Genomic DNA, 13,932 nt, shown 5'->3' with positions numbered 1-13,932 from the left:
TGACCTTTAAACTGTACTAATCAATTGAAAAACAAACTGAAATGTTTTAGGTGGAGGGAAGAAAACAAGAAAAACTAAAATAATGTGGTTGCATAAGTGTGCACACCCTCTTATAACTGGGGATGTAGCTGTGTTCAGAATTAAGCAATCACATTTAAAATCATGTTAAATTGGAGTCAGCATACACCTGCCATCATTTAAAGTGCCTTTGATTAACCCTAAATAAAGTTCAGCTGCTCTAGTTGGTCTTTCCTGAAATGTTCTTCGTCGCATTCCACAGAAAAAAGCCATGGTCCACAGAGAGCTTCCAAAGCATTAGAGGGATCTCATTGTTAAAAGGTATGAGTCAGGAGAAGGGTACAAAAGAATTTCCAAGGCATTAGATATACCATGGAACACAGTGACGACAGTCATCATAAGTGGAGAAAATAGGGCACAACAGTGACATTACCAAGAACTGGACGTCTCTCCAAAATTGATGAAAAGACGAGAAGAAAACTGGTCTGGGAGGCTACCAAGAGGCCTACAGCAACATTAAAGGAGCTGCAGGAATATCTGCCAAGTACTGGCTGTGCGGTACATGTGACAACAATCTCCCGTATTCTTCATATGTCTGGGCTATGGGGTAGAGTGGCAAGACGAAAGAAAAACATCCAAGCCAGGCTACATTTTGCAAAAACACATCTGAAGTCTCCCAAAAGCATGTGGGAAAAGGTGCTATGGTCTGATGAAACCAAGGTTGAACTTTTTGGCCATAATTCCAAAAGATATGTTTGGCCCATAAACAACACTGCACATCACCAAAAGAACACCATACCCACAGTGAAGCATGGTGGTGGCAGCATCATGCCAAGGGGCTGTTTTTCTTCAGTTGGAACTGGGGCCTTAGTTAAGCTAGAGGGAATTATGAACAGTTCCAAATACCAGTCAATATTGGCACAAAACCTTCAGGCTTCTGCTAGAAAGCTGAACATGAAGAGGAACTTCATCTTTCTGCATGACAACGACCCAAAGCATACATCCAAATCAACAAAGAAATGGCTTCACCAGAAGAAGATTAAACTGATTCTGTCACCTCTTTTTACCCTATAGAGATGCGGACATGCACGGCTAGATCGCCGCTAGCATGTCCGCAATATGCCTGTCCCATATCTGTGAGTGGTTTTATTGAGTGTAAAAAATGATTTTATATATATATATATGTAAATCAGCCTGGTAAGGAGCTCAAGGGCCTGCACTAACCATTATGGAGCCCAGCCATGCCCCCCTGTGGAGCCCAGCACCGCCTGTATCCACGAATCTCCTCCTTGCTCACAAAGTCAGATCGCCGTAATCTCGCGATGCGCGAGCTCGCGCATGCACAGTTCCTTCCCTGAAGCTGATACCAGCACAGGGAAGGAACACTATGCCGACACTGCGCACTTCGTGAGCAAGGAGGAGATTCGTGGGTACAGGCGGTGCTGGGCTCCTTTACAGGAATGGGGGGGGGAGGGGGCGTGGCTGGGCTCCAGAACGGTTAGTGCAGTCCTTACCAGGCTGATTTACACATATATATATATATATATATAAAATCATTTTTTACACTCAATAAAACCACTCAGATGTGGGACAGGTATATTGCGGACATGCTAGCGGCGATCTAGCCGTGCATGTCCGCATCTCTATAGGGATACATGATGATTGATACCGCAGGCCTGAGTAACGTAAACCGGCGACAGACATTGAATAATAAACGTAGGCCTGAATAACGTAAACAGGCAACAGATATTCGAAATTAGTAAACGTAAGCCTGAATAACATAAACAGACAACAGTAATCAATTAACGTAAGCCTGAATAATGTAAACAGGCAACAGACATTAGAAGTTAGTAAACGTAAGCCTGAATGACGTAAACAGGCAACAGACGTTAAATAATAAACGTAGGCATGAATAGTGTGAACAGGCAGCAGATATCAATGACCAATGAACGCAGCCTGAAAGACGTAAACAGGCGACAGACATTAATGATCGATAAACGTAAACCTGAATAAACGACCTGGCAACAGACATTGGACGGTGTGATAAGCGTGAGCCTGACAACGTGACAGGCGGCAACATTGATAATTGAAAACATGAGCCAGATGAATCTACCGAGTGATGAGAACTGATCAACCGTGAGGGGAAAGAAGACGACCCTCGCCTTTATTTTTTTCCTCCCTTTAAGGCGACTGTACTCACATTAACGGGCTGCCAGACTGCTGCCCCCAGCAGTGGCAAAACAATGTTATTGAGCCCTAGCACCTGCTCCAACTTGAGACCAACTGCGGACTAAGATAGCTGTCATTTCTGCTGGCCAGAGGATGATGGTCACTGGCTGGACTGGAGCGGTAACTGGGGGAGCACCGAAGCTGGTTGCTCCTGCAGCCCTCGTACCGGTGAGGGCCACCAGGGGAGCGCCGCCGGCCTGAGTACCGTTAATACGGGAACGGGGAGCGGGGGATCTGGAACGGCGGGTTCTAGAGTGAGAGTGCCGGGTCTGGAGCAGGAGCGGCTGGGACTGGAGCGGGAGCGGCCGCCGGGTCTGGAGGGGGAGCGGGATTGGCCTCGACTCAGAGGAGTGGCCATGGCGGTGGAGTGGGGGGAGCGGCTGCCTGGAGAACGGCGGCGTCTTCCAGGAGAGCAGTACGGGGGCGGGGAGTGCGAACAGCTACTGTGAGAGATCGGGAAGTCCGGGAAAAGCCGTGACGCATCGGTGTCCGATGCATGACCGACTAGGGGCAACAAATCAAGCACTTCGTAGCAGAGCCGCGGGTCACAGGCCCTACGACGTGACGTCATCACGCCCAACGCCATCTTACCTGTTTTTTTTGTGAAAACTAAAATGCAGACGCAGATAGGAGAAGACAAATTTCATTTTTGCTAATCATGACCCTTCACCAAGACATACAAAGTAAATAGTAAAACTTCCTTATACCTGGTAGGAACTCACTCCTATTGTATTATTGGCTTCAGCTGAAGTAAATCGAAGCAGATTGTTTTGGCTAGCAAAGGCAAGGAGACCAAGCTGAGTGAATACGAACTGAGGCATGAATACAAACAGTAGCACAAAAACCAGCTCACCCAAGCAACACAGACCGCTTTTATTTATTTTTTTGTGACAGAACCGCTCTCCAGTAAAAAAAGCTATGCTTTAACCACCTCCGGACCGCCGAACGCAGCGACGCGTCCTGGAGGTGGTTGATTGATTCCTCCTGGACGCATATACGCGTCCTCTCGCGAGACGCGAGATTTCCTGTGAACGCGCGCACACAGGCGCGCGCGTTCACAGGATCGGAAGGTAAGCGAGTGGATCTCCAGCCTGCCAGCGGCGATCGTTTGCTGGCAGGCTGGAGATGTGATTTTTTTAACCCCTAACAGGTATATTAGACGCTGTTTTGATAACAGCGTCTAATATACCTGCTACCTGGTCCTCTGGTGGTCCCTTTTGTTTGTATCGACCACCAGAGGACACAGGCAGCTCAGTAATATGTAGCACCACACTACACTACACCCCCCCCCCCCTGGTCACTTATTAACCCCTTATTCACCTCTGATCACCCCATATAGACTCCCTGATCACCCCCCTGTCATTGATCACCCCCGTCATTGATCACCCCCCTGTAAGGCTCCATTCAGACGTCCGTATGATTTTTACGGATCCACTGATAGATGGATCGGATCCGCAAAACACATACGGACGTCTGAATGGAGCCTTACAGGGGAGTGATCAATGACGGAGGTGATCACCCCATATAGACTCTCTGATCACCCACCCCCCTGTCATTGATCACCCCCCTGTCATTGATCACCCCCCTGTAAGGCTCCATTCAGACGTCCGTATGATTTTTACGGATCCACTGATAGATGGATCGGATCCGCAAAACACATACGGGCGTCTGAATAGAGCCTTATAGGGGGGGGACTAATGACAGGGGGGTGATCACCCCATATAGACTCCCTGGTCACCCCCCTGTCATTGATCACCCCCCTGTCATTGATCACCCCCCTGTAAGGCTGCATTCAGATGTCCGTATGTTTTTTATGGATCCACGGATCGGATCCGCAAAACACATACGGACATCTGAATGGAGCCTTATAGGGGGGGGGGATCAATGACAGGGGGGTGATCACCCCATATAGACTCCCTGGTCACCCCCCTGTAATTGATCACCCCCCTGTCATTGATCACCCCCCTGTAAGGCTGCATTCAGATGTCCGTATGTTTTTTACGGATCCACGGATACATGGATCGGATCCGCAAAACACATACGGACATCTGAATGGAGACTTATAGGGGGGTGATCAATGACAGGGGGGTGATCACCCCATATAGACTCACTGGTCACCCCCCTGTCATTGATCACCCCCCTGTCATTGATCACCCCCCTGTAAGGCTCCATTCAGACATTTTTTTGGCCCAAGTTAGCGGAAATTTTTTTTTTTTTTTCTTACAAAGTCTCATATTCCACTAACTTGTGTCAAAAAATAAAATCTCACATGAAGTCACCATACCCCTCACGGAATCCAAATGCGTAAAATTTTTTAGACATTTATATTCCAGACTTCTTCTCACGCTTTAGGGCCACTAGAATGCCAGGGCAGTATAAATACCCCACATGTGACCCCATTTCGGAAAGAAGACACCCCAAGGTATTCCGTGAGGGGCATATTGAGTCCATGAAAGACTGAAATTTTTGTCCCAAGTTAGCGGAAAGGAAGACTTTGTGAGAAAAAAAAATAAAAAATCAATTTCCGCTAACTTGTGCCAAAAAAAAAAAAATTCGATGAACTCGCCATGCCCTTCATTGAATACCTTGGGGTGTCTTCTTTCCAAAATGGGGTCACATGTGGGGTATTTATACTGCCCTGGCATTTTAGGGGCCCTAAAGCGTGAGAAGAAGTCTGGGATCCAAATGTCTAAAAATGCCCTCATAAAAGGAATGTGGGCCCCTTTGCGCATCTAGGCTGCAAAAAAGTGGCACACATGTGGTATCGCCGTACTCAGGAGAAGTTGGGCAATGTGTTTTGGGGTATCATTTTACATATACCCATGCTGGGTGAGATAAATATCTTGGTCAAATGCCAACTTTGTATAAAAAAATGGGAAAAGTTGTCTTTTGCCGAGATATTTCTCTCACCCAGCATGAGTATATGTAAAAAGACACCCTAAAACACATTGCCCAACTTCTCCTGAATACGGCGATACCACATGTGTGACACTTTTTTGAAGCCTAGGTGGGCAAAAGGGCCCACATTCCAAAGAGCACCTTTAGGATTTCACAGGTCATTTACCTACTTACCACACATTTGGGCCCCTAGAATGCCAGGGCAGTATAACTACCCCACAAGTGACCCCATTTTGGAAAGAAGACACCCCAAGGTATTCCGTGAGGGGCATGGCGAGTTCCTAGAATTTTTTATTTTTTGTCAAAAGTTAGTGGAAAATTATGTTTTTTTTAAATTTATTTTTTCTTACAAAGTCTCATATTCCACTAACTTGTGACAAAAAATAAAAACTTCCATGAACTCACTATGCCCATCACGAAATACCTTGGGGTGTCTTCTTTCCAAAATGGGGTCACTTGTGGGGTAGTTATACTGCCCTGGCATTTTAGGGGCCCGAATGCGTGAGAAGTGGTTTGAAATCAAAATCTGTAAAAAATGGCCGTTGAAATCCGAAAGGTGCTCTTTGGAATGTGGGCCCCTTTGCCCACCTAGGCAGCAAAAAAGTGTCACACATCTGGTATTGCCGTACTCAGGAGAAGTTGGGCAATGTGTTTTGGGGTGTCATTTTACATATACCCATGCTGGGTGAGATAAATATCTCGGTCAAATGCCAACTTTGTATAAAAAAATGGGAAAAGTTGTCTTTTGCCAAGATATTTCTCTCACCCAACATGGGTATATGTAAAATGACACCCCAAAACACATTGCCCAACTTCTCCTGAGTACGGCAATACCACATGTGTGACACTTTTTTGCAGCCTAGGTGGGCAAAGGGGCCCACATTCCAAAGAGCACCTTTCGGATTTCACCGGCCATTTTTTACAGATTTTGATTTCAAACTACTTTGCACGCATTTGGGCCCCTAAAATGCCAGGGCAGTATAACTACCCCACAAGTGACCCCATTTTGGAAAGAAGACACCCCAAGGTATTTCGTGATGCGCATAGTGAGTTCATGGAAGTTTTTATTTTTTTGTCACAAGTTAGTGGAATATGAGACGTTGTAAGAAGAAAAATAAAAAAATCATCATTTTCCGCTAACTTGTGACAAAAAATAAAAAGTTCTATGAACTCACTATGCCCATCAGCGAATACCTTAGGGTGTCTACTTTCCGAAATGGGGTCATTTGTGGGGTGTTTGTACTGTCTGGCCATTGTAGAACCTCAGGAAACATGACAGGTGCTCAGAAAGTCAGAGCTGCTTCAAAAAGCGGAAATTCACATTTTTGTACCATAGTTTGTAAACGCTATAACTTTTACCCAAACCATTTTTTTTTTACCCAAACATTTTTTTTTTATCAAAGACATGTAGAACAATAAATTTTGAGAAAAATGTATATATGGATGTCGTTTTTTTTGCAAAATTTTACAACTGAAAGTGAAAAATGTCATTTTTTTGCAAAAAAATCGTTAAATTTCGATTAATAACAAAAAAAGTAAAAATGTCAGCAGCAATAAAATACCACCAAATGAAAGCTCTATTAGTGAGAAGAAAAGGAGGTAAAATTCATTTGGGTGGTAAGTTGCATGACCGAGCAATAAACGGTAAAAGTAGTGTAGGTCAGAAGTGTAAAAAGTGTGTTTAAGCTAAGGGGGCTGAGGTGGTTAACAGAACTGTTGCTATCCCTCCATTATTCCTCCTGGCAATGCTGGTGCAACATGGCGGCTTAGTGCCAGACAGACGGATCCAAGGGAGCATAGCCGGTAGGGTAGAGAATGCTGGAGGCAGATACCCCGTAGCTGCGACACTAGGAGCGGTGAATGAGAGACCAGGGTGGCGAACTAACAGACAGACGAAACAGCCACACCGTGCGAGACCGTGAGTGTGCCGCACGTGCAAGGAAGCCGATGGCGTGGGCGTGAATGCAGGTAAGGAAAGCTCAAGGCGGGGAGGGAGATCAGAATGATCCGTGTGCTTGAAAGCTGCGGGAGCCCTACCCGACCTGCAAGCCCAGGAGGAAACAAACCCAGAGCGGCGGTTGTCCTTGAGCCCGAGTTGCGCTTACCGTAGGAAACTTTGGCTGGCTCAGGGCACCGTGGCCCATGCATACTTACGAGTCGAGCGCACTTCAGCGCAGCTGCTGTTGGTGTGAGCTGCTTGGGTCAGGGATGAAAACACGCCCGCACGCACCTGAGAACTCACACCCGTGGGTGAGGCCGTGCCTCGTTTATGAAGTGCCTCCGCCCCTCCCACAAATACAGGCTGACTCATCAGCCTTAACTACGTATATGCAGAATATATGTAATTACAATATCAGTATAGAAATAATTGCCTCTTGGTGACGGCGGACATATTACCTTAGCCACTTCCCAGTAATGTGTAGGCCACAGTGACGGGTTGCTGTTTCCCCAGTAGATTTCTCCATTTCTGTTGTTATGGTGAGCTAGAATGAGTTCTTTCCACACTGCACACACTGGACAACCGGGCTCAAACTTGTGGGGAGAAAAAAAACAAAAAATAACTGCTGCACGCAGGACTTTTTCATCCGCTGAAAAATGGATCTCAGATGGATGCCAAATGTGCATATCAGATGCACAGAATCCGTTTTTTTAGAGGATGCTGTTTTTTTTTTCCTGTTCTTCTGGGTCAGAAGAATGGAAAAATAAGGGCTCATGACCCCGAACATAAGGGCTCTGTGCCCATGCTGCGGAGCGCAGATAGCAGTCCTCATTGCACAGGGACTGGCCGTCTGCACTCTCTTCCGCAGATGCGGACTCACTAACTTGAATGGGTCCGCAAGATACGGCAAAAGATAGGACATGTCTTATCTTTTGCAGAAAGGAGGCACAGATGTAGGTGCTTCGCAATGTTTCCGTTGGTTTCCGATCCGTGCCTCCAGTCTGCAAAAGATAGGACATGACAACAAATGTAGAAATGATATTCAGGCGGCACTCACCATTCGGTGCAACAAGCTTTTTTAATCCTCCGAAATGGATTGCTGGGTACATCAGAAGCTGAATACATTGAGAGCTCTGGCTGAATACATCAGGACGCTGAGTACATGTATAAAGCTGAGTACATCAATGGCTGAATACATCAGGACGCTGAGTACATGTATAAAGCTGAGTACATCAATGGCTGAATACATCAGGACGCTGAGTACATGTATAAAGCTGAGTACATCAGAGGCTGAATTCAAAAGCTGAATACAAATGTAATGTGGCTTGGGACGGACTTAGATACATGCAGTGGTTGTAGTTCGGCGATGGCCGTTTCGCGCGTCAGCACTTCATCTGGCCTTTGGTATAACTGCGCGTCTGCGCCAGTTATTACGCAGCTCCCACGTCTCACAATTGTGACGTCACCGGCTGCGCCGCAGAACTCGACGCCCTCGTGGGACGTCATCCCGGTGTTGTATAGTGTATTAAAACACATTTTTAAAAACAACAAATCTCTTTCAGACGTACTGGATGATCAAAGAAACACTTGCCAATCTATTTTGTCATTTAGACCTGACGGACCCATTGCGCCCGTGCGCAGTATCCATCTGCTCTCTCTCCTTAATAATTTGCGCTGCCTGTCTCCTCGCTGTGGGAGGTTCTGTACTGTTTCTATACCTGCGAACTTTAGTACATTGACATTTCCATTATGTATAGAGTTGACATGTTCTATTACACGTGGGCATCCCTTGCCTGATCTGATGGATAATATATGTTCCCTAATCCTTTCATTTAGGCTTCTGATGGTTTTGCCGATGTAGAATCTGCTGCATATGTAAATTAATAAATAGACAACAAACTTGGTTTTACAAGTAATTAGTGTTTTAACCCTATGTTGGACACCTCCAAAATATAGGGTTTCCCATTGGGGGTTAAATTTGCAGCACATGCAGTCTCCACAGCGGCGATTGACCTTGGGTCTCCACCCGTCTAACCAGGTTTTTGTCTGCTCCCTAAAGCGGCTGGGTACTATTTTATCTTTGAGCGTGTGGCACCTACTAAATGTAATAATAGGACGAGTACCCTTCATATCTGTTAGATTGTCATCTCCTTACAAAATGTCCAAATTGCTGCATATCACTTTTTTAATCTGTTCTGCCATGGGACTAAATTTGAAGGAGAAGACAAATGGCCTGGAGTCTTCCTGGTTTTTTTTTTGTTTCTTTTTTACTCTATCAGTATCACTTGTTTTTTCATTCTGCTGCCAATGTCTTACCCTCAACATAGCTTCGTTGAGTAGACTGGCTGGATATCCTCTAGCTAAGGCCTCATGCACACGGCCGTGTTCCGCGGCCAAGAGCGTTCCGTGGTATGCCGGGCTGGATTCCTGTTCAGAGCAGGAGCGCACGGCGTCATTGGTTGCTATGACGCCGTGCGCTTCATGCCGCCGCTGCACTACAGTAATACACTATACGAGTGTATTACTCTAGTGCAACGGCGGCATGAAGCGCACGGCGTCATAGCAACCAATGACGCAGTGCGCTCCTGCTCTCAACAGGAATCCAGGCCGTGTTACCACGGACCGCTCTCGGCCGCGGACAAGGCCGTGTGCATGAGGCCTAAGGGAGCATTCACACGACCGTGTTGGTTTTGCGGTCCGCAAATCACGGATCCGTGTGTAAGGAATCTCAACGTCCCACTTGGTACCCCTGGCACCAAACTTCTAGTATCGGCTTGGTTTGAGTCTTTTTCTGACGTCAGGAGAGCGCTTCACTCAGTAGGGAATAAAAGACACAACAGTGATGTACTGAATGAACACTCTGAGGTCTATATTTAATGCACACAGGTTATATAGAAGGGGCTTTACCCCCTTTATTAGCATATCATCATAAGTTATGTATTCAACCTATCATATTAACACGTTTTATTCTACAGACAGAAAAAGAGAAACAAAAACGGAACTTCCATATTAGGAATATTGTCCGGGAGTAGTGCCAACTGCCAAAGAGATAAGATTCAGGGTTACAGAGAAAAGAAACTTAACAGCAATCAGATTAACAGCAATCAGAGTTAGTTTCTAACAGAGAAATGAAACTACAGCAAAAAGCAGAATTGGTTTTGACATATAAACACTAATGACAGACAGAAGGAGGACCACAGCGTCCGACTAAAAGGGGTGGACTTAGATGACTGAGAGTAGGATTCATGGTAGATAGCAGTGCAACCTCAAGTGTGTTAAGTAAAGATTTGTTCATTAAGCTTGACTTACAAGTGTCAGCCAAAAATCAGGGCATAAGAGTACACTCAGATCTCATTCCAATCTCTACACCAGTGCCACTGATTCTTGCAAACATACAGAACCACCCAGAACTTAACAACATTAACCCTGCATTATGGTCTTCAAATGAATATGACACAGGATTCATAGATTGCACACCTTACAAAACTATTGTCAAACCAGGTGTCATTTCAGTGTTCCAGAAACAATACCTACTGCCAAAAGAGAAACTCGATGGACTTAGGCCAATGATAAAAGAATTCCTACAAAAGGGGAATCCTGGAAGAGGTGATTTCACCCTACAGCACGCCTGTGAATCCATTGACAAAGGCAGATGGTACTACCCACTTTGTACAGGATTTAAGGGCCATCAACAACATCATTGTGCCTAAAGCCCCTATTGTACCTGACATCACTCAATTACTATCTGCCATTCCAGCAGACGCTGTTTGGTTCAGTGTGATAGATCTGAAAAATGCATTCTTTTCTACCCCAGTTGACAAGAAGACCAGACTACTTTTTGCTTTTTCCTTTGACAGACGTCAACTGACCTGGCGCAGAATGCCCCAGGGATGTGCTGATTCACCTGTAGTGTAAAGCATAGTCCTCCAAGCCACGTTAGAACCATGGTACCCCCCCCCCCCCAAGGTTCTGTGCTGCTGCAATATGTCGATGATTTGTTACTGTGTAGCATGTCAGCGGAGGCCAGCATTCAGGAGGGTTTATCACTGTTACAATGGTTGTCAGGATGTGGTCACAAAGTGGCACTTAAGAAAATGCAATGGTGTAAAATGCAGGTTGAATACTTGGGCTTTGCCCTCACAAAAGGTGAAAGGAGAATCAACATAGAAAGAGTCCAGTCTATTGCGGGCCTGGTCACACCGCACACCAAGAAAGAAAGGTTATCTTTCCTTGGGATGATAAACTACTGTAGACAATGGATTCCTGATTGCTCCTATTATGACAATGTTTTGAGGCAAGCCACTCTGGAAAAAAAATCCAGATTTGATTAAATGGTCTTCTGAAATGTACAATGCATTTGATTATCTGAAATGTTCGCTCATGTCGAGTCCAGGGCTGGGCCTCCCTGACTATAATATGCCCTTCCAGATATTTGCACGCCAAAATTGTAAAACCATGGCGGGTGTACTGACACAAGAACACGGAGGCAAGTTGCGTCCTTGTGTAATTTTCTCAAAGGTAATGCCCACCCCTGTTCAAGGGATGCCGGCATGTCTGTGTTCTCTTGCAGCCTGTGCTATGATGGTAGAGTTGGCAACTCCTTTCACAATGTGACGTTACACCATTTTTGCACACTACACATGATGTTGTAGGCCTACTCAAGGGCATCTACACTCAACACAGCAGGTAGCTGAGCTCATTGCACTCACTAGAGCATGTATTCTACATGCTGGCAGACCTGTCACCATCTATACTGATAGTAGATACGCACATGGGGTAGTGTGGGACCATGGTATGATTTGACAGAGGAGAGGATTCACGGCAGCAGATGTTAAGGATCATGTCTCACAGGGCAATGCGCTGGCAGATAAGGTGGCGAAACGAGTGGCCAAATGCAACCCCACAGGTCCGTGTAACCATTGGGAGATGCCATGTCTGGCACCTCCAACCCCTGAGATGTCGCAAATGCTTAGTGATCTTCAAAGATATGCCACTGAACAGGAACAGCAAGACTGGTGTTATCCAGTATTGCAGAAAAATCCTAAAACAGGATTAGTCTGCAAAGAGGGGTAGGATATAACAGCATTGAGATACTCATGGGAAGGCCTTTTCCCACCCCCTGGGCAAGACGCCCAACGATTTAATAAGGGAAGAAAATGTCACCAAATTGATACAGGTAATTAATAAAACTGAGGAAAAAGTTGCTTGTAAGACTCCCTCTTTTCCACAGGAACCCACCCACCCATACAGGGTGGGGGATGAGGTAGTGATCAAAACACTGAAGAAAGGAAAATCCCAAGGTGACTTCGTATATGGCCCACCCACTACCGTGGTCGCAGTAACCAGAACAGCCGCGCTGACTGAACAATCTCCAACTTGGATCCACGCCACCCGAGTGAAGCTTGTGAAAAGGGTGGACACGCATTTTACTGCCCGATCTAGGAGAGTTAGAGGATGCCAGCTCAGCTAACACCGGGGCATGATCAGAGGGTCCCTGCGGTCCATGATGAATGTCCACTAAGTCTGTATACACTATGGAGTTGCCAAACAGATAGTCTATTCTAGATAGAGCGCCTCTAGAGGGTGAGAAACAAGAATATTCTCTAGTATGTGGATTCCTAGCCCTCCACATATCTATCCATCCCATCTCCTGAGAGATCCTAGCGAGGGACGTATTTTCACCACTCATCCCCACTCTGTCAGCCCTGCCACTAAATCTATCCAAGTCCTCCCTCATCACCTGGTTAAAGTCTCCCATACACAAGAAGCGAGCAGTGGGGTAATGAGTCACGAAACCCACGACTGACTGCAGCAGGGAGAGAGATGCAGGGGGTGAATTATACAAATTAACAATTACATAGGGGACACAGTCGATATGAGCAAATATGAAAATGTACTGACCTCCTGGATCAACCATAGAGTGATGAATCTCACACCTAAGACTTCTATGAAACAGGAGTGCTACTCCACTGGAGTGTGCACTGCCGGAGGCGCTAAATAAATGCTGGGCCCAGTTTTTTTTTTGCCTATTTCCCGTTTCCGGGGTGAGGTGGGTTTCTTGAAGTCCCAATATGTGAGGGTTAAAAGACCGAATCTGAGAGAATACTGCGATCCTCTTTTTAGGGTCTCCCAAGCCTCTGACATTCCATGACATGACTCTCAAGGGGGCCATAATGATGCAATTGCTGAATCAAGGACATGTAACCCCTTATACAATTCGTGCGCCGTCAGTGCATACACCTGAACTCTCCAATACAACAATCTCCCTGCAAAGAAGTTGAAGAAATTTGGCCATACTTGATACGAGTATACATGAGCGTGCAATAACATAACATATAACAATAACATGAATGACCTGAGTGTGTCAGGTACCGGACCAACTAACTGAATGGTCCTAAACTCGGGGACCTGTATGGTGTAGATGGTTGTTAATACCACACAGGTAATGCCCCTACCCTCATTACATCTAAATCATGAAAACTGCCACCATTAACTCAATAGAATGGGACATGTTGGTATAGCGTCCACGGATGAAATCGTAGAGACAATGTAGATAAAACTAGCCCTCTCCTGAGGCAAGATAATGCGGCCTTTTATAACATGGCGTAGAACCCTTAAAACTTGCAGTAAAGTCAGGGAGTCTCTAAACACGTCCCACCCGTGGGAGACATGAAGGAACAGATAATACTTGCTGTGTGAACGGTGAGCAAATGAGCGCGGAGGAGGGCGCGCAGCCATCCTCGAGGCCCAGTCCTCAGCCTCCCTGGGATCACTAAAGAAGACGGTCTTGTCGCTATCTATTACTCTAAGGCGAGCTGGGTAGGCCATAGAGTACTGTAGATTTAGCT

The 13,932-nt window shown here is 45.9% G+C and overlaps 1 protein-coding gene across 1 annotated transcript in view; it reads right to left on the bottom strand.

The window, feature by feature from the left end:
- C3HXorf38 (chromosome 3 CXorf38 homolog) overlaps positions 1-13,932 on the bottom strand; it is a 55,234-nt gene that overhangs the window by 27,600 nt on the left and 13,702 nt on the right. The window contains exon 2 of the mRNA XM_040423771.1: positions 7,543-7,677. Within this exon, the coding sequence (XP_040279705.1) occupies positions 7,543-7,677 (135 nt within the window). The remainder of the gene's footprint in view (positions 1-7,542; positions 7,678-13,932) is intronic.

The sequence above is a fragment of the Bufo bufo genome, chromosome 3, assembly GCF_905171765.1.
Source record: "Bufo bufo chromosome 3, aBufBuf1.1, whole genome shotgun sequence".
In the NCBI taxonomy this organism is placed as follows: Eukaryota; Metazoa; Chordata; class Amphibia; order Anura; family Bufonidae; genus Bufo; species Bufo bufo.
This window is presented reverse-complemented; position numbering and strand designations above follow the sequence as displayed.